Source organism: Hyaena hyaena, unplaced genomic scaffold (genome assembly GCF_003009895.1).
Source record: "Hyaena hyaena isolate Hyena2069 unplaced genomic scaffold, ASM300989v1 scaffold_1023, whole genome shotgun sequence".
Lineage (NCBI taxonomy): Eukaryota > Metazoa > Chordata > Mammalia > Carnivora > Hyaenidae > Hyaena > Hyaena hyaena.
The window spans coordinates 567,140-593,195 of record NW_024081653.1 but is presented as its reverse complement, the minus strand read 5'-3'; the positions used below and the strand labels follow the sequence as shown (position 1 = coordinate 593,195).

Genomic DNA, 26,056 nt, shown 5'->3' with positions numbered 1-26,056 from the left:
CTTCTTCTCCCCCTTGTTCCTCCGTCAAGTTCCTCCTAATCCTCCTATACGGGGAACTGCACTTTGAATAGAGGCATTTTTGTTGTGTTCAGGAAGGGCTGATTTAAAGCATATGGCAGCCTATGTCAGCAGGGGCAGAAGGGCTTCACTGTCATACCTTCTCCTTTTCTGCTTCCTCCTCCTCTCCTCTTTTTTTTTCTTTTAAATTTTAAATGTTTTTATTTGTTTCTGAGAGAGAGAGAGAGAGAGAGAGAGAGAGAGAGAGAGAAGGAGAGCATGAGCAGGGGAGGGTCAGAGAGAGAGGGAGACACAGAATCTGAAGCAGGCTCCAGGCTCTGAGCTGTCAGCTGACCTGAGCCGAAGTCAGATGCTCAAGGAACTGAACCACCCAAGCACCCCTCCTTCTCTCCTGTTTAATGAGGATTTCTCTAGTTGACTTGAGGATGTCTGGTTAATTAGCATGTTGGGGTGTGTGTGAGCTAGAACAAGTAAGATTCAACCATCAGACAGACATGCTAGTCTTTTGCCCAGGCTAATGGAACATGGTTGGCTTGTTTCAGCCCCATCCTGCCCAAGGCTTGGGCCACCACAAGTCACATACCCACTCCAGCCTCTAATGCCATTTCCTTTAGTGTCACAGGCAAAACCACAGCACAAATGAAAATACAGTTGCACAAAATAGAGAGAGGCAAGATGGTGGAGAAGTAGGGAGCTTGTACATTTTGCTTGCACCCATCTCTCAAACAGAGAAGGCCTGAAGCCATAAGACACTGAGCCACAGGAGTACACTGGGAAGGCAACCTCATAAGTGCCTGAGTGCGAACTGGGGAAGATAAAAGTGGGCCACGATCAGAGACTCGGAGGGAGGGGAGGGAGCCTCCCTCGCAGGGAGCTGCGGTGAGTTGAGGGGAAAAGAAAGAGTGGCTGAAACTGCTCATAGAACTGTTCCTGGAGAAGAGAAAAACTTCAGCTCGGAAGGAGAGTGTTCTTGGTTCTAGCTGGGGTGTTGACTTTGAACTGGGTGCCCCCAGTCCCAGATGGCACCAGGAGAAACTGCTCTGCTGCTCTCCCGGCACCATCCCTGGCATTGCGGAGGCGGCTGACCTGAGTCTGTGCTGCCGCTTCCCCAGCTCAATCCCAGGTGGCAGGGAAGCGGCAACCTGCAGAACTGTGTTTCAGGCGGTATCAATAAAGTCCGCAGACTGGAACCTGGAAATGAGGCAGGGCTTGGGTCGTAGAACACAGCTCACCTTGGCTACACTGGCCGAACAATGAGATTGGAACCAAAAGAGTGATTTGCAACGTCTGGTCAAAGGACTGGGGCACCGCCATTTTTCACCCCACGACCACCAAGGTGGGGCCTCAGGAAGCTGCTTGCCAGACGCAGTGGAGGCTAAGACCTGCCTACACAAAACCATGCACATCCCTGCTTTTGTTTTCACCAGAGCCCGGGGCAAGACCAACATGGATGCACTGCCATGATTAATTCTAGATCAATTCTTTCTATTCAGATATATTTTCCCTTGTCTCATTTGTATCCCTCCAGTCTGCCGGAGAGGGCACTCTGGTCATTGGTTTGCTTAAACAGTCACATTTAATACATTCTCTAGATGTATATTCTACGCCTCTACCTTTCTATCTCTCTCTCCCTGGAGTAATCAGACTATATTGTTTCTCTGAGTGACATTATCTTCCTTCTTTTCTCCTCGCCTCTTACCGTATTTTCCTCTTTTTCTCTCTGAATTAAGTCTCTTAGTCTCTCTGCCTGGTCATTGTCCAGTTTCACTTCCTCCTCGTCCTGTCATTTCTCTCTTTGTTTATGCTCTTCCATCAGCACTGCATATGCCCTGCTCTTTATTTGTAGCTGGGAATTCTGGTTTTATGCTTTTAGACTGTTCTTTATCTTTTGGATTCTTTTCTTTTTTCTTTTCTTTTTCATTTTTATTTTTTAATTTAAATTTTTATTATTTATTGTTTTTCCTCCTTCCTCTATTTTTTTTTCCTTCCTTTTCCTTCCTTCTTTTTTTGTTTTAACCTTGCTTTTTCTTTATCCCTTTCAGTTTTTGTGTTTTCTGGATTTGTTGGTGCATTTGTGTGCCTTTGTTCCCTTTGTGTTTATCTGTCTGTTTTCTTTTCCAGGGCTACCTCAAGAAACAAGCGAAAGTACACATGGTGGAGACTCCCAAATACCACTACAAGTAGAGAAATAAAATAACCAAAGTCTCAACAAGGGAGACCAAGAGACACCATTCAAAGAACATTTCCTGGACAGTCAAAGAGTGTTCTTTAATATGGCAGTACTCGCAGGTGCAGAGTACATAACAAGCTTTTAAAACTAACAAGAGACAGAAAGCTAGCCAAAATGACGAAATGAAAGAACTCTCCTCTAAACAAATTCCAGGAAGAAATGACAGATAAAGAACTGCTCAAAACAGATATAATCAACATAACTGAACAAGAATTTAGAACAATAGTCATAAAATTAATAGCTGGGCTTGGAAAAGGGATGGAAGACATCAGAGAAACTATTGCTACAAATACTATGGAGCTTAATAACAGCTGTGATGAATTAAAAAATGCTATAAATGAGATGCATAATAAAATGGAGGCATCTAATGCACGGATTGAAAAGGCAGAGAGGAGAAGAGGTGAATAGAAAAAGAGGAAGCCGAGAAAAAGAGAGATAAACTGAAGTTTATCTCTGAGAGTGTGAGAGCTGAGTGATACAATCAAATGGAACAATATCCATATCATAGGAATTCCAGAAGAGGAAGAAAGAGTGAAAGGTGCTGAAGGAGTCCTTGAACAAATTATAGCAGAGAACTTCCCCAATCTGGGAAAAGGAACAGACATTGAAATCCAAGAGACACAGAGAACTCCTCTCAGACATAACTTGAATAGATTTTCTGCACGACATAGCTTAGTGAAACTGGCAAAATATAAGGACAAAGAGAATTCTGAAAACAGCTAGGGATAAAAGGGCCCTAATATACAAAGGGAATCCTATCAGAGTGGTGACAGACCTATCTACTGAAACTTGGCAGGAAAGGAATGGCAATAAATATTCAATGTGATGAACAGAAAAAATATGCAGCCAAGAATCCTCTATCCAGCAATCCTGTTATTCAGAATAGAAGGAGAGATAAAAATCTTTCCAAAGAAACAAAAATTGAAGGAATTTGTCACCACTAAACCAGCCTTACAAGAAATCCTGAGGGGGACTCTATGAGGGAAATGTTGTAAAGAACACAAGGTACCAGAGACACCACCACAAGTATGAATCCTACAAAAGACACAATGACCATAAACCCACATATTTCAATAATAACACTGAATGTAAATAGCCTGAATGCCCCAATCAAAAGACATAGGGTAGCAGAATGGATTAAAAAAAAAAATCCATCTATTTGCTGTCTACAAGAAACTCATTTTAGATGGAGGACACTTTCATATTGAAAGTAAAAGGATGGAGAAATATCTATCATGCTACTGGAAGTCAAAAGAAAGCTGGAGTAGCTATACTTATACCAGACAAGCTGGACTTTAAAGGAAAGAGAGTAACAAGGGATGAAGAAGGGCATTATATAATAATTACAGGGTCTATCCATCAGGAGGAGCTAACAATTATAAATGTCTACACACTGAGTACGGGAGCACCCAAATACATAAAACAATCACAAACAGAAACAATCTTATGGACAAGAATTTACTAATAGCAGGGGACTTTAATATTCCACTCACAGCAATGGATAGATCAACTAGACAGAAAATCAGTAAAGAAATAATGGACTTGAATGACACATAGGACCAGATGAATCTGACAGATATATTTAAAACTCTACATCCTGAGGTCATGGAATTAACTTTCTTCTCAAGTGCGTGTGGCACATCCTCCAAGATAGATCGCATACTGGGACATAAAGCAGCCCTCAATAAATATAAAAGAATTGAGATCATACTATGCATACTTTCATATCACAGTGCTATGAAACTTGAAATCAACCACAGGAAGAAGTCTGGAAAACCTCCAAAAACATGGAGGTTAAAAAAACACCCTACTGAACAATGAATGGGCTAATCAGGCAATTAGAAAATTGAAAATTAAAGAAATTAAAAAATATATGGAAACAATGAAAATGAGAATACAACAGTTCAAACTCTATGGGATGTGTCAATGGCAGTCCTAAGAAGAAAGTACATTGCACTCCAAGCTTATTTCAAGAAATTAGAAAAAGTGCAGGTACAAAATGTAACAGTGCACCTAAAGGAACTAGAAGGAGAGCAAAAAGAGCACCCCAAACCCAGTAGGAGAAGAGAAATAATAAAAATCAGGGCAGAAATAAACAATATAGAAACCATAGAAACAGTTGAACAGATCAATGAAACCAAAAGTTGGTTTTTTGAAAAAATAAACAAAATTGACAACCCCCTAGCCAGGTTTCTCAAAAAGAAAAGAGAGAGCACCCAAATAGACAAAATCATGAATGAAAATGGACTTATTACAACCAATCCCTCAGAAATACAAGCAATTATCAGGGAATACTATATACTATAAAAAATTATATGCCAACAAACTGGACAACTTAGACGAAATGGACAAATTCCTAAACACACGCACACTACCAAAATTCACACGGGAAGAGATAGAAAATCTGAACAGACCCATAACTCGTGAGGAAATCGAATCAGTTATCAAAAATCTAGCAACAAATAAGAGCCATGGGCCAGATGGCTTCCCTGGGGAATTCTACCAGACATTTAAAACAGAGTTAATACCCATACTTCTCAAGCTATTCCAAAAAATAGAAATCGAAGGAAAACTTCCAGACTCATTTTATAAAGCCAGCATCACTTTGATTCCCAAATCAGACAGAGAACCAGCAAAAAAAGAGAACTACAGGCCAATATCCTGATGAATACGGATGCAAAAATCCTCAACAAGATACTTGCAAATCAAATTCAACAGCATATAAAAACAATTATCCACCATGATCAAGTGGGAGTCATTCCTGGGTTACAGGGCTGGTTCAATATCCACAAATCAATCAATATGATACATCACAGCAACAAAAGAAAAGATAAAAACCATATGATCCTGTCGATAGATGCAGAAAAAGCATTTGACAAAATACAGCATCCCTTCTTAAGAAAGACACTCAAGAAAGTCGTTATAGAAGGAACTTACTTAAACATCATGAAAGCCATCTATAAGAAGCCCTCAGCTAACATCATCCTCAACGGGGAAAAACTGAGAGCTTTCCCCCTGAGATCAGGAACACAACAGGGATGTCCACTCTCACCACTGTTGTTTAACATAGTGCTGGAAGTCCTAGCATCAGCCATCAGACAACAAAAGCAAATCAAAGGCATCAGAATTGGCAAAGAAGAAGTCACACTCTCACTTTTCTCAGACGACATGATACTCTACATAGAAAACCCAACAGACTTCAACAGAAGCCTAATAGAACTGATCCATGAATTTAGCAAAGTTGCAGGGTACAAAATCAACTCACAGAAATCGGTTGCATTTTTATACACCAATAAGGAAGCAACAGAAAGAGAAATCAAGAAACTGATCCCATTCACAATTGCACAAAAAACCATAAAATACCTAGGAGTAAACCCAACCAAAGATATGAGAGATCTGTATGATGAAAACTATAGAAAACTTGTGAAGGAAATTGAAGAAAGACACGAATAAATGGATATACAACATTTTAAAATAAAAGTTTCTCTCTTCCTTTTTTTTTTTTAACGCCCTTGATTTACAGTTTCCTTTAGCTCATATCTGGCTGCTTACTCTTATCCTAGCCCTGAACTTGGGCATTCCCCACAGCTCCTGAGAGCATTGGGGAATAACTGAGGTTTGTGTGCTCAGACCACATTTGTTAAGCAAAGAAGAAGACATCGTTCATGAAGAATTGTTAGAAGACCCTGTTTCTCAAACTTGAACAGGCAGGAGTCCTCTGGAGAGCTTATAAACACAGATTGCTGGGTCCCACCCCCAGAGTTTTGATTTAGTAGGTCTAGGAGTGGTCCAGCGTTTGTCTTTCTAGTCAGTTCGCAGGTGATACTGATTCTGCTGGCCTAGGGACCACAGTTTGAGAACCACTGGTCTAGTGTGAGGAGACCAATCCAGAAGCCACATGAGGAAATGCATTGTCTTAGATGATAAAGAACATTTTTCTGGGAATGTGATTGTGAATAAGACTTGGTACTGGGCACCTGAAGCCAATGGAAGGATAAAGACAGAAAGAAAAGATGGAAGGGCAGGATAAGATGGCATAAGGACCATCAAGTACTGCAAGAGTGTGGAAGAGATTTTTCCAGTGGGGTGAGGGGAGTCTGGGAAGAACTCATGGTGAGGAGCCCTTTGCACTGGCCTTTTATGGCTGAGTGACTACTATTCAGCACCTGGCCTTTCAAGTGCAGTGTGGAGGTCTTAAAACATGTGCTTCTGGGCCACCTGGGTGACTCAGTTGGTTGAGCGTCCGACTTCAGCTCAGGTCATGATATCGTGGTTTGTGAGTTTGAGCCCTGCATTGTACTCTGTGCTGACAGCTCAGAGCCTGGAACCTATTTGGTACTCTGTGTCTCCTTTCTCGGCCCCTCCCCCACTCCATCTCTCAAAAATGTTATAAAAAATTAAAACAAGTGCTTGTTCCATAGTAAGGTAGAGTCTACATTCTATCCTTGACTCTGGCTGGACCTGTGGCTGCCTAGATCACAACAGAGCCAGCTTATTGATAGGGCACAGCAGGCATGGTGCCCAACAGCTTATGAAATCAGAAATAATATAATTATAATGAACAAATAATAATGAATCCAGACTGGATTACACTTATTTTTATAACAATACAGTTGTAAAAAAATGTTAATATTTTTATGGAGGAAGGGGCCATTATGGCAAAAGTTCCAAGGTCTCTAAAGTGTCAAAATGTGGCCCTGCTAGTTGAAAATGCGGGAGGTGCTACTCTGTGACTTTTGAGACAGTGTCAGCAAAGGCCGTGCAACTCTGGTTCTCTTGGGAGGCTCCCAATGCCCCTGACTCAGTCATGCTGGAGAGGCCATGGGCCCATCAGCCTTGTGCTGAGTGAGTGAGCCACCTTGGACACCAGCCTCACTGTTATGCTGAAATAATATGCAGAACATTCAGCTAAGGAAGGAAATCTCAGAAGTTGGGGCTCTCATGGGGGTGATGAATATGGGTAGTTTTTGATCCCAGCACTTGCCACAGTTTTGGGTCAGTTTTATAAAAAGCTAGGTTGCTGACTCCTTATAGTCTACTTATTCATTGATGAGCCCTGCATGTGATGGGATCTCTTCTTTTTTTTTTTACAGATAGTTTATTGTCAAGTTGGTTTCCATATAACACCCGGTGCTCATCCCCACAAGTGCCCTCCTCCATGCCCATCTCCCCCCTCCCCCCCCACACCCATCAGTGCTCCGTTTGTTCTCAGCATTCAAGAGTCTCTCATAGTTTACCTCTCTCCCTTTCCTCCACCATTTCTCCCCTTCTTCTCCCCCATGGTCCTCCGTTAAGTTCCTCCCAATCCTCCTATACGTGCAAACATATGTTATTTGTCCTTCTCTGCCTGACTTATTTCGCTCAGCATAACACCCTCAAGGTCCATCCATGTTGCTATACATGGCCAGATTTCATTCTTTCTCATTGCCATGTAGTATTCGTGATGGGATCTCTTCTTAAGTCAGTGGTAATGAAGGAATTGGGGACCATGGCAGTGGGATCTTCGCTGTTTGGAAATTTGAAGTCCTGGGCAATAGGGTTGTGCTTTAGAGAGATTACTGTGGGTGAGGAGTAAAGATCCATAGGGGTGTGTCGGAGGAGGGGTATAAATAAGATACGGGAGATACAAGAGGACAGGCCCAATGCCTAAGACAGGGTTCTTGGATTCAGACCACAGAAACCATATCCAGCCAATTTATGCAGCAAAAATGCTTGCTAAATGGCACCTTCCCCCTCACCTACCCCAATTGATGGAAGGCTGGAGAAAAAGTGCAGGGATTGGCAGCCAGGCATCTGTGAACAAGGCCAAATTGTGCCAGGGGACAGTGGTGATGGTGTGCAGAGTAGCTGTTGGACACTCAATGCTGCCATTGTACAAAAATCACCACCTCTTCCTCAGTCTTTGGTGGGGAGGTCCCAAGTTAAAACTGAATTGCCAGAGAGTGTAAAGAGAAATCATCTATCCCCCTACCCCACACAAAGAGGGCACCTCAAGACTTGTTTGGATACTGAGTAGCCCTAGACTGACAAATACATTTCCCTCCAGCAAGTGCAAACTTGTCCTGACCCACAGTGGCAGGGAGTGATGGGCAGGGAGACAGAACTTGAAGACAGATGCAGGCAAGCTAGTGGAACGGAACCAGGCATTAGTCTTACAGTTATTTGGGTTCAAATCCTGGCTCTGCCACTTGGCAGTGGGGTGAATGTGGGTAATTTATGTGATTATTTGCCCCCTTTACTCTTTGTTTCTTTACCTGAAAGATATAGGACAATAATAGATCCACCCTTAAAGCTGTGGTCAGGATGAAACATGATCCTTTTGATAAGGACTGTGCGATAGTGGCTGCCCATAATAAGAACTTTAGGCATGCCAGTCCTTGTTACTCATGTTATTTTTGGCGACTGGAGGTAGACCTGGTGGGCAGGGCGCTGTTTGGGCCCCTGGGAGGGAGGTGAAGAAGTCTTGGGAAGATGAAGACTGGAGGGTGCAGATGTTGCATTCAGCACTGGTGGGCTATGCTTTGGTGCTTCTGTGAGACTGGAACAGAGGTGCAGGAGGCCCTAGATGGGTAGGAAGGATCATGTACCCAGGCTAGAGACAGATTTGGGAGTTTGGGGCAAGAAGATGATGACTGAATCATGGGATCTCACATGGGGGAGAGAGGAAAGTGCCCAAGGAAGCCTGAGAAATACAATGTATGAGTTTGGGTTTTCCTAGAGGTGGGCTCTGAGTCAAGCACTCCAGGATAAGTCATTTATCTGGAAGATGCTTTGGGACAACACCAGTAGGGGAGTGGGGAAGCAAGGTGGGAACAGGTCCCTAGAAGTAGAGCTGGACAGAGAGTACGATGTACGAGCTTTATTGGAGAAGGGTCTGAAGAGGTCTCAGGGGTGAGGGAGGTCAAAAAAGAGGGAGGAGCTGGACAAGAGTTGTACTCATAGGTCCAGCTGAGCCTTGGCCTGACTGTGAGCAGAAAGGGGTTTGGAGCAAAAAGGGCTCTGCAGAGTTGTCCCTGTGGAGGCAAGGGGTAGCCTTGAATTATGTCTGATATGTCAGTCAAACATTGTGGATGTGGGGATAGAAGGGTGTAGGTTAAGAGCTTTTGTCAGCAGAGGGCAATTCTCATTAGGGGCAATGGTGAGCTGTAAGCAGTCTACAGTCACAGCAGCTGGAGGGAGGTGCCAGAGCCCAAGAATGGGAGTCTGGGTGGGGCATCTACAGCACCTAGAAAGAAAGCAAACTGAGATGTAATAATTAGCAAGTAACTGGGGCATACCCTGCTGGGGACCTCTGGGAAGCAGAATAGAATGCAAGCCCCACCTGGGGCTGGTAGTCCAGGGCTTCTCAGAGCATGTTAATCCTTGGCACCTCTGGCTAGTGGGCAAAGTGGCCTCTGGAGACCAGAGAAAGTCACCAGGCAAAGACATGATTGAGTTGGCACTGGAGGCTAGGCTGCCTGCAGGCAAAATGATCAGTGTACCAGAAGGTGGACAGGCCAGAACAGTGTCTACACAGCCTTTGACGGGAGATACAAAAGCAACCCAGAAGGAGCATCCAGAGAGGCAGGAAGTAAATCAGAAGAATGAATGAATGGGCTTGTTTGTGCACTCACATGGCAATACATTATATTCACCCGTGTCCATCCCACTCCTATTGTATCTGTACTCCAATGCTGCCAGCCTGGCCAGGGGCCTCTTGAAAAGATGAGGAGGCATCTCTGTTCAGCCACTCACACCTGGTCTGGTGTCATCCTGGCGCTGAGAAGAGCCAGGATGCCTGGGAGGCCAGGAAATGGAGCGCACATTCCTAGTTAGCTACAGGGTGGGAATGGAAACATTCCCTGGAAAATAATGAGCAGAGAAACATTTATTGATTAGTTAAATCCCGGATAATCCCAGTTGATGAAGACAGATCCGGACCCCTTAAAGGATTTAGGGTTCCAAAACAACTCTGAGGGTAACCCAGAGGAGGGAGGCGCGAGAGGTCTCTGCCTCTGGCTGCAGATTTGTTTGTGAAGAGACGGGTCTGGGAGGAACCTACCCTTCACTTTGTCAGGGTGCGAAGTTCCCCCAAATGCTGGCTCCTACCCATTGTTGGGAGGGGCGCAAGGGGACTCGCGGAGTGTAGGGACCAACTCGGGGACCAACTCGCCCTCTCCTTTCTCAGTCTCCTCAACGGCTGGCAGCGCTCTCCGCACGGTGACCGTTGAGCTTAGTGTTGCTCCAGTGACGGCATTCCCATACTTGGGCGCCCGGGCCGCGAGCGAATCCCGCAGAGTCCTGCGCGCTAGGCGACCTTCTGCCGCAGCTGCTGCGGATGGGAGTGTGGATTTGGATTAGCGCTGCGAAGGGAGAAGGATGCGCTTCTCACTGGGAGGAGGCCCTGAGGGTGCCCTCGAGCGCGGCGTTCCTGTAGCCGCCGCACTGTAAAAAGGAAGACTCCCGGGGTTCAGCGGTCTCTCCAGCCTGGCCTCGCTGGCCTCTTCCGGCACGTGCAGCTGGAGGAGGCCCACCTGTGCAGGAATTGCAAGGTCCCCTGAGAGCTCTGATTCTGGCTCCATCTCGGCTTTCTTTCAGCTTCGCTTTCCCGGTCTCTTTATCTGTGACCGGTGTGACTGGGGTAATAAGCCTCAGCAGTTGTCATCTGCAAAAGAGGTTTTGTAAGATCCTTCAAGATGGGTTTAACCGGTATGCTCCTGGCTCACTCCACCGTGTGGGGGTGGCCGAATTTGGGCTCCTTCTCCTGGCCTTTTGGTACCTCTGAGTTCCTGGCTATTCACTTGAGGTTTGTCCTCTTGGTGATCACCTGCCTCCTCTGCAGAGGGGAGGGGAGAGAGACTTCAACACCCTAGCGGAGGCGTGAGGAAGCTGTCCGCACTCCAGACTGTTGGAGCCGCGTGAGCCGTGGCGCCGCCTCTTAGACCCTCTCCTTGCGAGTCACTTGGGTTGGGCCACCGTAGGGCCGACGGTTCTGCCTGTTGGGCCAGGATTTCGTCTGCAAAATGTGTGGATCTTTAGATGTCTTCTTAAACTGCGGCCCCAAATTCTGAATCACAAAACGACTATTCTGCGGGGCAAAAACCTAGAGCACCTTGGCTGGATCGTGTACCACCGGCATCCTCCTTTAAACCTGGAGATAAATTTGGGGAGGAATTCCTGGCGGAGCCGAAAACGACGCTGGCGTCTAAAGCCGCCCCAACCCGGAACGATTTAAATGACAATTATCCCAAAGGAAAGTTATTGTTTTGCTAATCCCAGGAACAGCTTGCGAGGGGGGAGATTTGGGTCTTCCTTTAATAATGGAAAGTTAATGCGCAGCCTCTTGTAATTATCTTTATCCGAAGCCCCTCGTTTAATCTGCATGTTTAACAGTGGCCCCACTTGAAGGTGAAGGAGAGGAGACCTACTTTGCGGACTCGGGGCTCTCTCCTGCGCGCTCAGGGGGCCCCCCATGTCCGCGTGGGCTCAGGGAGTTGCCACCTCGCTCGCTCGGTGACCACAGACCGCCGGGCCCTCAGGGGGTGGGACTGAGGAGATTCTGTTTCCAGGGTTCTGTGTTTGTGAAGGGTAGGCTCAGGGTTTCCAGTGATTCGGGTTGGGTGGATTCAAATTTTATTTGTGAGTCAGGAATGGCTTACTCACGTGCTTTGTTTGGCACCAACTTTAACAAATCAGGGAATTTACAGGAAAATCAGGCTTTCTTAGAATAATTGTAAAATCTGACAGTAATTTGTTTGCCTCTGTGAAGAGGGGTGTCCCCCAGTAGACGGGTCCTATGTTCCAGTTTACCCCCCCCCATTTAGAATGGTTAGATACATACTTACACTAAAATAAAAGTTCATTGTTTATCTGAAATTCAAATTTCACTGGACTTCCAGTATTTTTGTTTGGTAAACCAGGCACCTTTCCTTAATCCACTCTGTATCTGCTTCTCCCTACTTCTCCTTCTCCCAGGTCTTAGGAGTTTTGCAGCCGCCACAGCTCCGCCATTGGGGAGCTGGGGGTGAATTTGGCTGGAGGTGGGGTGGGCATGGATTAAATAAACGTTTTCCATTCGTCTCCCTTTGGAGATTTTCAGGGAAGGCCTTGGCTCTGGCAGTGGAATTGAAGGCTGTCGTGTGTCATCTTGGTGGTAGTGGGGCTGGGAATGAGGCCCTAGGACTTAATGAGCTACCGGGCCTTGGGAGGGAGGCTTCGGGGCAACTGTGAGGGAGGGAGACCTCCACCTAAAGAATCTGGAAGGAAACGGAAGACCCCTCCGGGGCCTGGAAGCTGCGGCTTCTAGAGGAACCAGCAGATAACGGGATCGTGCCCTCACGGAAACCGGGGGAGGAGGCTGTCGGGTGGGGATTGGGCAGGGGGACAGCTGGAGAGGGGAGAGAAGGAGGTGACTGAGGGGACTGCAGCTGGGAGGGCGGCGACCGAGGGGAGGGAAACTGGTGGCGGCCCCATCTCGCAGGGTCCTGGGCGATGACGCGTCCGCGCCGCACCGATTGGAGCCCCCCCGCCCCCCCCGCCGGCCTTCCGCGCCCGACGGACTATCCGGGAGTATAAAGCACCCTGCGAGCTGTGCCCACTCCGCAAAGGTGACCTAGAGAAAGTCGAGCCTCGCCGACTGAGAGGCCATGGCATGCCGGGACGCACCTTCCGACGGGCGCTCCGGGAGCAGGGCGCTGGTGCCAGGCAGCTCCCCCCGCGGCTCGCGCCCCCGCGGCTTCGCCATCACTGATCTGCTGGGCCTGGAAGCTGAGGTGCCCGCGCCTGCCGGCCCGGGGCCAGGATCCGGCTGCGAGTCCTCCGCGGCCGCGCCCTGTACGAGTCCGGGTCTCGCGGGCTCCTGCACGGCGCGTGGGGCCCTCCCGCTGGGGCTTGGCCTTCTCCGCGGCTTCGGCGCGCAGCCGCCCGCGGCCCCTCGGGCGCCCTGCCTGCTCCTGGCAGACGTGCCGTTCCTGCCACCCGAGGCGCCTGAATCCGCGGCCCCGCAGGCCCCTGGTCGCCCGCCGCCCCCGCTCGGCAGCCAGAAGAACAGCTACAGCGTCTCGACGTCCGGTAATCAGGCCAGACCATTGGGCTCTTGCTCCTGTTTTCTCAGGCTTGGGTAACTCACCATCGTCTCACTGAGCCCCTACTCCTGTTATCCCGGATCTAAGGGAAGTCGGGACCCCAGAGCGTGGCCCGTCGGGGGAGGCGTATTCACTCAGCCTCGCTCCCTGCCCCTTGTCTTTCCCTAAATCTCGGCCTCTCCTCCGGGGCCTGGTTCCGCAGCACAGCCGGTACACTACCACTCCGTTCCGGACCTACCACGGGGGTCTCGGCGACCAAGCAGCGTTCTCTGAGGATTTTTCCCTAGCGCCCCGCGTGAGTCTCGGCCTCTGCAAAAGGCAGAGGTCGGGGAGGCCAGGAAGTACCTGTTTATCACCAGCGTAGAACCCAGTACCCCACGGAGGCTCAAAGGTTTGTTCGATTGAGTGAAGAGCGCAGGGTCGGGAGGCCTGGAACTGTCCTCCTTTGGGGTGCTGAAAAGGGAGCTTAGCTACCCCGCTTTTCTCCTCGCGGTTGCCTTCCCTCCTTTCGCACATGTGAGAAAAGAAGCAACCTTGCCACTTTCATTGCAGCTATGCTCAGCATGTTGTTCCGAGCCCAGCTATTTCTTCAACTGAGTTGAGGTGCATTACGAGGAAAGAGAAGGAGGCAATGAATTTCTATAAAGAGCAAAGACCAAGATATTGAGAGATTTGGGGTGGGGGTGGGGGAATAAAACGGAGAATTATACAAGAAAATGCAGACTGAGAGAAACTATATGTTAAAACCTAGAGCTGAGCATCCAGGCAGCCAAGGCAAAAAAGGTTCATTGGGTCTGTCCACTGAAACTAAAAATAATGTAATAAAAGTAAGTATGCCAGTTCAGCAGGCAAGCAAATTTTCACTCAACTTAAAAAAAAAAAACAAACAAACAACAACTTCATGAGTCTCTGTGTAAGATAAAATGACACTTTCTATTAGTGGTTTCATTAAAAATGCAAAAATCACCTTCATAGGATGAACTTTTTCCTCTATGAAGGAAAAATACCACTAGATCTTGTCAAGAGTGAGTTTCCTGGATCCGCAATTGGTACAGGAGAGCAGGGAGTGCAGTTCTGACCAGGGTTATGATGTCAAACCTCAGTACCCCATTTAGAGAAATGTTGGCTTGTTGGTTAACATGAGGAGTTGGAGGCAGAAAGAAGTGGATGCATTTGGGAGCTAAGTGGGGATTCTCTATCTATGAATGGCCAAGTAGCTTCATGCAGTCTGGGGCTTGAATTCCGACTTCACCATGTACTACCTATGTGATTGTGGGCAAGTTACTTAATCTCTCTGCATCTCAGTTTCCTCATCTGTAAAAACAGAATAATACTAGTAGCTACCTTGGAGGTCTTTTACAAAGAATAATTGTGATAATGCACAGATGATGCTAAGCACAGTGACTGGAATATAGTGACTGCTAAAAATGCTAGTGCTCATTGTTAAATACTCACATACCCCAGCAGAATCATAATTTCAATCCTCATATTAAAATACAAAGAAGAAAGTGAAAAATGTGTTCATCTTTAAAAATAATTAAAAAAAGGGGCTCCTGGGTGGCTTAGTCGGTTAAGCGTCCGACTTTCGCTTAGGTCATGATCTCGCGGTTCGTGGGTTCGAGCCCCGCGTCGGGCTCTGTGCTGACTGCCAGCTCAGAGCCTGGAGCCTATGTCAGAGTCTGTGTCTCCCTCTCTCTCTGACCCTCCCCTGTTCATGCTGCCTCTCTCTCTCTCTCCTAGAAATAAATAAAAATATTAAAAAAAAAACTAGTTAAAAAAAAAGGTAATGTGCTCACCTTTAACGTCCTCTCTTTTATCCTGTGCTAACAGATGAGGACAGTCCATCTGAAGACAGGAGTGACCTGAAAGTGTCCCCCACGCCTGGCAAGAGGAAGAAGCGGCGGCACAGGTATACAGCCAGGCCAGTCCTCCCTGGCCCTTTCCTCAAGACACCATATCTGAGAAAATATGGTGCTGCTGCATTATGACAGGCTCAGTGGTCTCCTGGTTGGCACATAGTAGGCATTTGGGAATATAATTCTGCTTTTCACAGGAGACTGCAGGACAATCTTTGCAGCATTTTAATGATACAATTTTGTGGACCTTTAAAATAGATTTTCTTAGAATGAGTTGATAGAATTCATCAAAGAGAAAAAATGTTAAAGAACTCTGGTTTTTTTGAACCAAACTTCTGGGCTTTCCAGAGGCGAATCATTCAGAGGTGATATGTCCAGTTATCACGAGGAGTCCTTTTAGGGTGTGGAAAAGCAGGCATGGGGTGTTCTAAGTCTGGGAAGCCTGGTAGCCTCCTGTGGACGTGTGCCCACACGTGTACTTTGGGCCTCCCTACAGGACTGTTTTCACCGCCCACCAGCTGGAAGAGCTGGAGAAGGCATTCAGCGAGGCCCACTACCCTGATGTGTACGCCCGGGAAATGCTGGCTATGAAAACTGAGCTCCCTGAAGACCGAATACAGGTGTCTAGGGTCCCTTTTCTCTTTCCTAGAGATATCACAGAGAACATGTTTTTCTCACACACAATGAGTCAACCCGCAGCCACCTCTAGACAGCCTAACACATTCCCGTTGACACACAAACTCAGGCTCACTAGCTGCAGGTATCACAATGCTAGAGTCTTTCTGTATGTTTATTCCAAGAAGATGTTTCCTGTAATCTGCATGTCTTTTTTCCTTTTATTTATTAATTCTTTAAAATTACACAATAATGTGTGCTGCAACTAAAAACTACATATGTATAGATATATCTATAACTTTATCTAATCTTTGACTATCATTTCTTGAGAGAAAACAATGTAAATAGCCTGCTGTTACCTTTTCTCCACACCATCTCTGTGTATATATCTGGCTGTAAATATGTTTATATATCTATATCTATATCTATATCTATCATCTATATCTATATCATCTATGTCTATACTTACACACATAGGATTTTCTGTGTAAGGTATTGAGTTATACTTCTTAACCTTTTGTTTGACAATGCACCTTGGACATTTCTCCAGGTCAGAGGATTTGCCACTAACTCACTCTTTTTTTTTTTTTTAACAGCTAAACAATATTCCATATTATTCCTTTATTAAGATAATATTTTTCTTGAGAATTATCACCAACAGCCCAAAACCTGGGGGTTAGAAAGGACCATTGCCAGCATGAACTATTTCTAATCAATGAAAAAATCAGGAGATATAGTAGTCTACTTCTTTATGCATTCTGAGAGAGAATACTTTACTTTTATTTCTGTCACTTCTCATTTTCTGGAAAGCCTCAGTGGAAAATGCACATTATCTTCACAATGATGAGGCCTTTTGAATTCTGAGTGAACAGGCACAGCTCCTGAAAGGTCTGGGACTTGAGTGGATAATTGGCCCTTTTTAAAACTCTCTGCTCAGGTGCACCTAGAAGCATCTTCTTTACTGTGTCTCCTCCTGTATGCTATTCTGCCTCCTATCTTGCTTCATATTAGGTCTGGTTTCAAAACCGCAGAGCCAAGTGGAGGAAGCGGGAGAAACGCTGGGGTGGCAGCAGTGTGATGGCGGAGTACGGGCTGTATGGGGCCATGGTGCGACACTGCATCCCGCTGCCGGACTCTGTCCTCAACTCCACAGAGGGTGGTCTGGTTGGTTCCTGTGCACCATGGCTTCTCGGTAAGGAAGAAGAGCCCTGTAGCCAGCAAGAGGGCCAGAGATACCGGGGGAGGGAGCAGGGTTCCCACAAAGGGCAGCCATTTGCAAAGCCAATCAATGTAAATTTACTCAGATTTGGGCCCAGAATATCACATCCAATTTTTAATTAATTTAAAGGCTTGAATTGTGGTCAATTGATTTATTTTGCATTGAAACTATGTAGACAGTGTGTGGAAAGGTCACATTAAGCCTTGGTTTTAAGAGTGAAATGATATTCTTGTAATATGTGAAATACCTTCTAAAATGTTAGAATTTTTGGAAATCATACAATTTAGTAATGAGGGCAGTGCTAAGCAGTGAAACCTGCAGGTGATTAACCACCTACATTTGGGGCTAGGCATTCTGGGTGTTTTCTGTTGTTTCCAGAGACCAATGGGCAAGGATCACACCTTGGAGGAATGAGTCACAAGTTAACACCAGGGCTAGGTGTGTGTATGGGGAATCCTAAGTTGGTAGGGGGAGGAGGCTTTTTTGTTTAGCAAACATTTCTTTTTAGCCCCTACCCCCAGACGCTATGCTGAGACTAGAAATACCAATAGTAAATATAGTCTTGACTTTGCCCTCAAAGACTGAAGAGGCAGAATTTGGGGCAGGGAACCAAGCCCACCCCTTGGAACTTCCACAAGGAGGTCAGATGTGGGGCAGTGGTGTTCACTGGCATTTGTGGCCACATAAGAAAGTGGGCTCAGTGCTGCCAGGCACTCTTACTTCCAGAGAAGCTGGAAATCTAGCTTCAGATGTACAGTCTCCTGATTTTAAAATGTTGGCAACAATTAAATTTGAAAAATTACCGTGATAGGGGTGCCTGGGTGGCTTAGTCAGTTGAGCATCTGACTTTCGCTTAGGTCATGATCTCGCGGTTCATGGGTTTGAGTCCTGCGTTGGGCTCTGTGCTGACTGCCAGCTCAGAGCCTGGAGCCTATTTCAGAGTCTGTATCTCCCTCTCTCTCTGACCCTCCCCTGCTCACGCTGTCTCTCTCTCTCTCTCTCCTAGAAATAAATAAAAATATTAAAAAAAAAAAAGAAAAATTACCATGATATCCAAGTAAGACACCTTTGCTGGCTGCACCCCATACACAGACATTAGATTTAACCCCTAATGGGAGTAGTTACCTAGCTGGTTCCCCTAGATGTCCTGGAGACAGGTGCTGATGAGGGCATTTCTGATGGGATTTAGAGAACCTAGACAAGGAAGAAATTTACAAAATTGTTGAATTTGGAGATACCTATTTTTATTTTTCTCTTCTCCTTTTTTGCAAGGGATGCATAAAAAATCCACAGGGATGATAAGGAAACGAGGAAGTGAAGAAAAACTGGCAAGACTCTGGGACTCAGACAAATTCCAGGAAGGTTCTAGCCCAAGGCAGGCAGGACCCCAGAGAAGCTCAGATGAAGCCAGCCCTGAGAACAGCTTGGACGATGTGGCCATTGATCTCTCCAGCTCTGCCCGGCAGGAGACGAAGAAAATACACCAGGGTGCCAGTGCCAGAGGATGCTCAGACTCCTCAGGGCTGGAAGGGCTCCAGCCAGGGAAGGTGGGAGCCTGAAGGTGGGCGGACAGGCCGTACCCTCAAAGGTTGTCAATGTGCTCATCCGTTATGGTATTTTCCATAAGATAACAGTTATCTAAGGCAAGTACTCTCAAGTGGATTTCTTCTTCCATTGTCAGGGTAAAATACAATGCCACTTGCTTTAAGAAGACAGATGGATAACTTAGGGAAAAGCCCATTTCACTCTAGAATGGAAACCATTCCTTAAAGGCAGTTAATTTCATGTAAAATTTTACTTCTCTTTTGTAGAACTTTAGGAGGGAGGATTTAAAGTTCAAAAAGTATGTTTACTGCTGAGCCTCATTTGAGATTTGGTTCAATATACTGTGTAAATTAATAGGTGGTCAATGTCCTCACTCTGAATTTGAAAGTATAAATTTATTTAATCTCCAGGGAATCAGATGTCTTTATAAATAGTGAAGACCCCATACAGACATATGAATGAATTATAGTACCTTTACCTTGAACCTGGCTTTGGACTTTTCAATTTTCTCATTAGGCAATATTTTGTATTATCCTGGGTGTCGTTTGATAGGCTGTGCATATCGGAACTCAAAAACAAGAAAGAAAGCCATACTTTCCCTTCCCATCTGAAATAGCATGGGACTGTGTTTAGTATCTGTAAACAGTGTTTTAAGGTCAGACAAAGTTTCCTGGTCTTTTAAAATTTATGTTTGAAAGCACTTTAGCACCTTGGATTTTCATGAATGTTTTGTTTCCTCTATTTCCTTTGCCATTTATTTATTATTTAAGAATAAATATTGTGTGTTGTGTTTGCTTCTCAGGGCACTATTTCTGTTACACATATGTACATCTCTCCCACCCCTCACCCCCCATTCTTACTGGCCCTTTTCAATCTCAGGATGTCTATACTATTTCATTTTTCAGGCTGCAGCATGTGTCATGTGTAGCTTTGTAAACTCACATAGGATGGTGGCTGGGTCTAATTCACCTTTTAGAGTTCAAGTTCAGAGAGAGCTTAGGTTTGAGGGGGAAATGCAAAGCTTCATAAAGAAAGCAGAGTGGAGAAGGAAAGTGTGGAGCCTGAGGGGCTTCCTCTAGAAATCAGTGCAGTCAGGCTGGGCCTGCTTCTCCCATCTCTCCAGATGAGAACACAGAGGATCCCTTCCTTAGGCCTATCTTTCTCATCCTTGTTAGTTCCATACTCTGTGGGAATTAAACATTACCTGTCCTTACTGTAGAAGCAGAAAACCATAAGCTCTACCTTCTTTTATTCGTTCTGGCTCATAAAGATTATTGCTGAATCCTGACACTGCACAGTGAAAGAGCAGGTGTTGGTGAAAACTCTAGAAGTTATGTTCTATATTTCCTGTCTAGAGTCAGTATGCCAGGCTCTAAGCCAAGTGGCCATACTTGCTCTGGACTATCTCTTGCCTTCCAGCTGGTCATAAGATTCTTGCTTCCATCTCTCCTTCTTGGTTTATCCAGGCTTGAATTTGGGGGAGAGAGCTAGTCATATACATCACACTCATAGAATAAAATGTTGTGCAGCCTCTAAAATGGTAACAATAGGGCATATTGTTTCATATTTTATATTAACAAAATATTGGTGAGGAAAAACAAACTAAATAAATGCAAAGAAAAGTAAAAGTAGAAGTAAATACGTAGAGCAGAATGAAATACAAAATAACTGGTTTTATGTAAAATACATAGAAATAGTGGAGAAATTTCTGTGCAATATTATAAAGAAAAAAAACCAGGAAGAGGCAAAAGAGAAAGGGACCAGAACCAGCAATGTAGAAAATTTCAAATACATAAGAAAATACTATTCATGACTGGCAAGTATACTGATATGTTTTAAAATTCTCCCACAGATGAGCACATTTTCTGGAAAAATACATATTACTAACATTAACTCTAGAATAAGCATGGGATTTGAAAAATCACTAACCCAAGAAAGTTAAAAAATATATATATTATAAATATAATATATAAAAACATAAACATAAATATAATATATATAAAATGGCTCTGGATCTAGATGGGATTAGTGTGAATTCTTTACATTTTTGAAGAAGAAATAATTTTCATGATATGTAAGTTGCTGCTGAGCATAGAAAGAGGTGAAAGGGTTTCTAACCCTAACATAACCCGGATACCAAAACTTAACAAAGATAGTATAGCCAGTCTCCTCAAAACTCTCTAGTTAGCACCACTACTGGGAATATGAAATTCCTAAATAAAGTGCCAGTGTCCAGAATTTAACAGTGTGCTGCAAACAATGTTGGATGACAGAAGGTCTATCCTAGGAATGCAAAGAGAATTTAATATTGTGAAAGAAAATTATTTAAACATTTTAGTAACAACTTAGACAAACAAAAACTATCTTAACAGATTCATTCAACAAATACTTATTTCTTTAAGAAAACTTAAAAGTAGGAATAAGAGGATGCTTATTTCAAAAACAGCATCTTAGAATTTTATAATGCACATGTACATATATATAAAAACACAGTCTTTGAGGTGGCTCTGTTACCTCCTTTGTAGCTGTGGATGCATTCTGATCTCTCACTTTTTTCAATCATAAAATGGGGATAATAATGGAACACTCATTTTCCCGGAAGATTAGATGGGAGGACATGAGTAATGTATTTAGCTTGGTTTCTGGCATGACAGAGAAAAAGCAAAATAATATTAGCTATCATTATGACTATTACTGGCATTCCTATTAATATCAAGACTCAAATGAGAATACTTACCACCATTATTTAACAACAAGGAATGGACTAAGTACAGGATGGAATAGTAAATAACATTTAGGAAGAGCTCCAGGAACAAAGTAGGACAGGTTTTTGGTCTTTTTTTTTCATGTTTTCTAAGTTTTATAAAATTAGCATGTAAAAATAAAATAAATTTGTTGTTAATATTAATATCATTAAAATAGTAATACTTCTTTTTAAATTTAGGGCTAAGTTCATACTGGACAAATACTCTTTTAGGGGCACCTGGGTGGCTTAGTTAGTTGACCATCTGACTCTCGATTTTGGCTCAGGTGATGATCCCATGGCCTTGGGATGGAGACCTGCAATAGGCCTTCTCCCCTCATTCCCCCATCTCCCTAACCCCATCTGTGAGGCTTGGGTGTGGGGTCTCCTTGAGATTCTCTCTCTCTCTGCCCCTCCCTCTGCCCCTCCTCCCCCTTTCATGCTCTCTGTCTCTCAAATTAAAAACAAAAACAAAACTCTTTAAAAACACAGTGTGAAAACTTTTTTTGATGAGAAGTCTGTACTTTGCCCACATCTCCTGCTGGGTCTCGAAAGTGCCAATTTGATAATGAGGAAAAAAGCAGGCATTTTATAAAAGCTCTTTTAAATCCTTACTAAAATCATGCAGCAGGTCAAATTGAAATCTGACCATAGATTGACAGCAGGACTGAATCATTTCCAGCTTTCAAGATTGTTTGCTGGCTGAAATGTAGCTGTAAAAGCCCCAAAGCAGGTTTTTAAAAATTACAATCTTAGCAAGGCCAATTTGGAAAGATTCTAATATGTCACACTCCCAGAGTCACATGCTCAGCTGGCCTAGAGTATCAGGAGGCAGCAATTTATTGGTTTAGCCGTATAAATTCAATAAGCTATCCATACTATATACATAATATGTATATATAATATATAATATATATACACATAATATATAATAAGTGTATATATATACATACATACATAATATACATACATACATTTCTGAACCATTTGAGAGGAAGTTGTATACAAAATATGTCCCTATATCTTTTTTCCCCCTGGCTTTATTGGGGTATTATTGACATAGAACATTTTGTAAATGTAAGATGTACAATCTAATGATTTGATACATGTATATACTGCAAAATGTTTACTGCAATAGGTTAGTTAACACATCCTTCACCTCAGAGAATTAGCATTTGTTGTTGTTATTGTGAAACATTAAAATGCTACCCTCCAGGCAGCTGGGTGGCTCAGTCAGTTGAGTGTCCGACTTCGGCTTAGGTCATGATCTCACAGTTCATGAGTTTGAACCCTGTGTCAGGCTCTGTGCTGATAGCTAGCTCAGAGCCTGGAGCCTGTCTTCAGATTCTCTCTCTCTCTCTCTCTCTCTCTCTCTCTGTGTGTGTGTGTGTGTGCCTCCCCTGCTTGCACTCTCTCAGAAAATAAATAAAAAAACATTAAAAAATTAAAAAAATTTTTAAAATGCTACTCTCGTAGCTACTGTTTCCTCCACTCCTCTGCTCTGGCAATCACCATTCTACTCTTTGTTTCTATAAGCTTGGTGTTTTCAGATTCCACATATAAGTGAGATCATATAGTATTTATCTTTCTCTGTATTGGTTTGCAAGCCCCTCAGAAGCTTCGTAGGTGAAAACTGAAGCCTGCAACTGTACACAGAAGACAGAAAATAAAGAGGCAGCCACTTCAAGTTGGTAGGTGGGCATTCTAATACACAAAGGGAACTTACATACAAGGCTTGTCTTGGGTGGCAGCAAAACAAATAGATTTCTGTACCCACCTGCCAGAGCTTAAAAGTTTTCACAGAGGCCTTAACTAGGTTCAGTCATACATACTGTCCAGATGGTCTCAGGACCATATTCACTTTCTCAAGGTTGTGTCCTCAAGGAAGCCTCTGGAAATGGGGAAAAACAAGTGGAATACACATTCTAAGAACAGGGGAGGGCATGAGGAGTCCCTGATTGCCAGGGTCCAGTTCATGCATGAACCAGCAGTCAAGTCACATCCCCCAACAATCAGTCTGACTTATTTCACTTAACATAACCCTTCACCCCACCAAGTCCATCCATGTTGTTTCAAAAGAAGGGATTTCCTTCTTTTTTGTGGCTGAATCCATTATATAATATATATTATACATAATATATATAACTTTCTTTAAAAATTTTTTAATGCTTTTATTTTATTTTTGAGACAGAGAAACAGAGCATGAGTGGGGGAGAGGGAGAGGGAGAGGGAGATACAGAATCTGAAGCAGGCTTCAGGCTCTGAGCTGTCAGCACAGAGCCCGACATAGGTTCGAACTCAAGAACTGCTAGATCATGACCTGAACTGAAGTCAGCTCTTATCTGCCTGAGCTACCCGGGTACCCCATATATTACTTTCTTTATCTGTTCGTCTGTCAGTGGACACTTAGGTTGTATCCATGACTCAGCTATTAGAAATAATATTGCTATGAACATGAGGGTGAAGATATTTCTTCAAGATACTGATTTCATCTCTTTTAGATCTATCCCCAGAAGTGGGATTGTTGGATCATATGGTAGTTTTATTTTTAATTTTTGAAAGAACTTCCATTCTATTTTCCATTATGGTTGTACTTGCTTCTTTATCTCTTAATACTATGTGTATTTTCTAAGAATAAGGACATTCTTTTATATAACCTGAGTAGTTATAAACTTCAGAAAATCTGAACCAATATTTTGAATATGAACACAATATTCTAAACTTGAACAGAATGCAGTATTTCTAAATTTGAATCTGACATTTTTATCTAATACAATATAGTATCAATTAGATAAAATATCTAATACTGAATTAAATACAGTATTCCAATCTGAACATGACATTTTATTTAATACAACACTGTATGATTACAATACTCTAAGTCTGAAAAAATAATACAGATTTCTAAATGTGGATACAAGCCTCTTACGTAACCCCATAGCCACATTTCAATTTTGCCAATTGGTTAAATAATGTCTTTTACAGTAATTTTCTTTTCCCATACAGAATCCAGTCTAGAATCAGGTATTACATTTAGTTGTCATGTCTCTTCAATCTGGAACATTCCTCAGCCTTTCATTGTCTTTCATGACATTGATATTTTTGAAGCACACAAATCAGTTTGGATCTGTTTAACGCATCTTCGTGAGTAGATTTCAGGTTTCGGTGGGACTATCCCTGATGTGAGCAGCTGACAGGATTAGAAGACTGGCTGAGGAGAAAGGATGCAGGTGGGAGACAGGCAGGCAGGGGCTCCTGTTACTTGCTATACATCCACTTGCATTATTTGAGCTTTTAATGAGGACACATAATTACTTTATAACAATTTTTTAAGATTGTATTTTTAAGTAACCTCTACACCCAACATGGGGCTTGAACTTACAACCCTGAAATCAAGAGACGCAGACTCCACTGACTGAGACAGCCAGGTGCCCCAACAATTTTTTTCAAACTAAGGGAAACTTATGTTGAAAGAAACATATTTTGGAGGTAGGTGGGCATGCTAATTGTTTTTCAAATCCTTTGAGGAGGTCAAAGAGACCTAAGGAAGGCTACACATGATCTAAGGAAGAATCTTCTCTATTGAGAAGAGTAAATCACTTTCCATTTACTCAGGCATTTTGCAACTCTTGCAGGTGATGTCCTAGGAATTCAAATCATAAGTGCTTTGAAGGTTAGGATACCTAGACTTTCTGCTCTGCATTTCCATATTGCTGGGCTCATGCTGCGCACATAATGGCAGCTTATGAACTCTGGGCCATTGGTTCAGATATTGCTTTTGAGATTCTTTGACCTCACTTTGGGTGCTGAGTAAGGTTCTCAAAGGTTTTCAGCATTCTGGGAATGGGACCAAGGGTTTGTAATGGGTGTAGTGATTTCCCTAGCAGCTCTAAGATCTGACTCTTCAAGAATTGTTGTGAGATACTCTCTCAATTTTAACTTCGGTTCGTCTAGGCCCCTCTTTATAAGATTTTATCAGATAGCACGCAAGCTGCTTCAAACTCTGTTTTGGTGCATGAACACCTTTAGCTTTTTGCCCCTCTGGAGAATTTCTCATGAAGCTTTGTTCTGCCTAAATAAACATGCCAAGGGGCGCCTGGGTGGCTTAGTCGGTTAAGCGTCCGACTTTCGCTTAGGTCATGATCTCGCGGTTCGTGGGTTCGAGCCCCGCGTCGGGCTCTGTGCTGACTGCCAGCTCAGAGTCTGGAGCCTGTTTCAGTCTGTGACTCCCTCTCTCTCTGACCCTCCCCTGCTCATGCTGTCTCTCTCTCTCTCATAGAAATAAATAAAAACATTAAAAAATTAAAAAAAAAACATGCCAATTTCCCTTTGTCATCCCTTATGATCCCCTTTCCAGATTCACCACCTGCTGGCCTCCCAGATATGCAAAGTTTCAACAACTTTAAAACGAGGGCATTGATTTCCCAGGTGGTTGTATTCTTTCCCACATCTGGTACCTGGTTAATGAGAGTAAAACCAAATTTGTGACATCCAGGTCCAACATACAGATGTAGGAATCTGCTTTTTCAGAATCATCTCTCCATATTAAAGGGCTTTATCCATCCTCTCAAGTACTTCTACAGCACTCAGGATGGAACTATAGATACCCGTGGCACTATTCTCACTTTTTTGGATATCCCCTTTCCTTAAAAGTTCACTCAAGGCTGGTTCTTTTTTAAAAGTTTTTTAAAACACATTTTTATTTATTATTGAAAGACAGAGAGAGAGCGAGCATGAGCATGGAAAGAGCATGGGAAGGCCGAGAGA

The 26,056-nt window shown here is 43.8% G+C and overlaps 1 protein-coding gene and 1 long non-coding RNA gene across 2 annotated transcripts; one reads left to right on the top strand and one right to left on the bottom strand.

Moving 5' to 3' along the window:
* Positions 1 to 8,625: 8,625 nt before the first annotated feature.
* On the bottom strand, positions 8,626 to 10,494 carry LOC120223620. Its single transcript, XR_005526346.1, has 3 exons — positions 10,290 to 10,494; positions 9,862 to 10,089; positions 8,626 to 9,473 (listed from the first exon to the last, which is right to left on the bottom strand). It is a non-coding gene; the product is annotated as an uncharacterized LOC120223620 (long non-coding RNA).
* Positions 10,495 to 12,873: 2,379 nt separating this feature from the next.
* Positions 12,874 to 18,560, top strand: VSX1 (visual system homeobox 1). The gene is made up of 5 exons (XM_039221808.1): positions 12,874 to 13,297; positions 15,142 to 15,220; positions 15,664 to 15,787; positions 16,794 to 16,974; positions 18,274 to 18,560. Exons 1-5 carry the CDS (start codon positions 12,874 to 12,876, stop codon positions 18,558 to 18,560), a joined length of 1,095 nt encoding a protein of 364 aa, XP_039077739.1.
* The last annotated feature ends 7,496 nt before the right edge of the window (positions 18,561 to 26,056 follow it).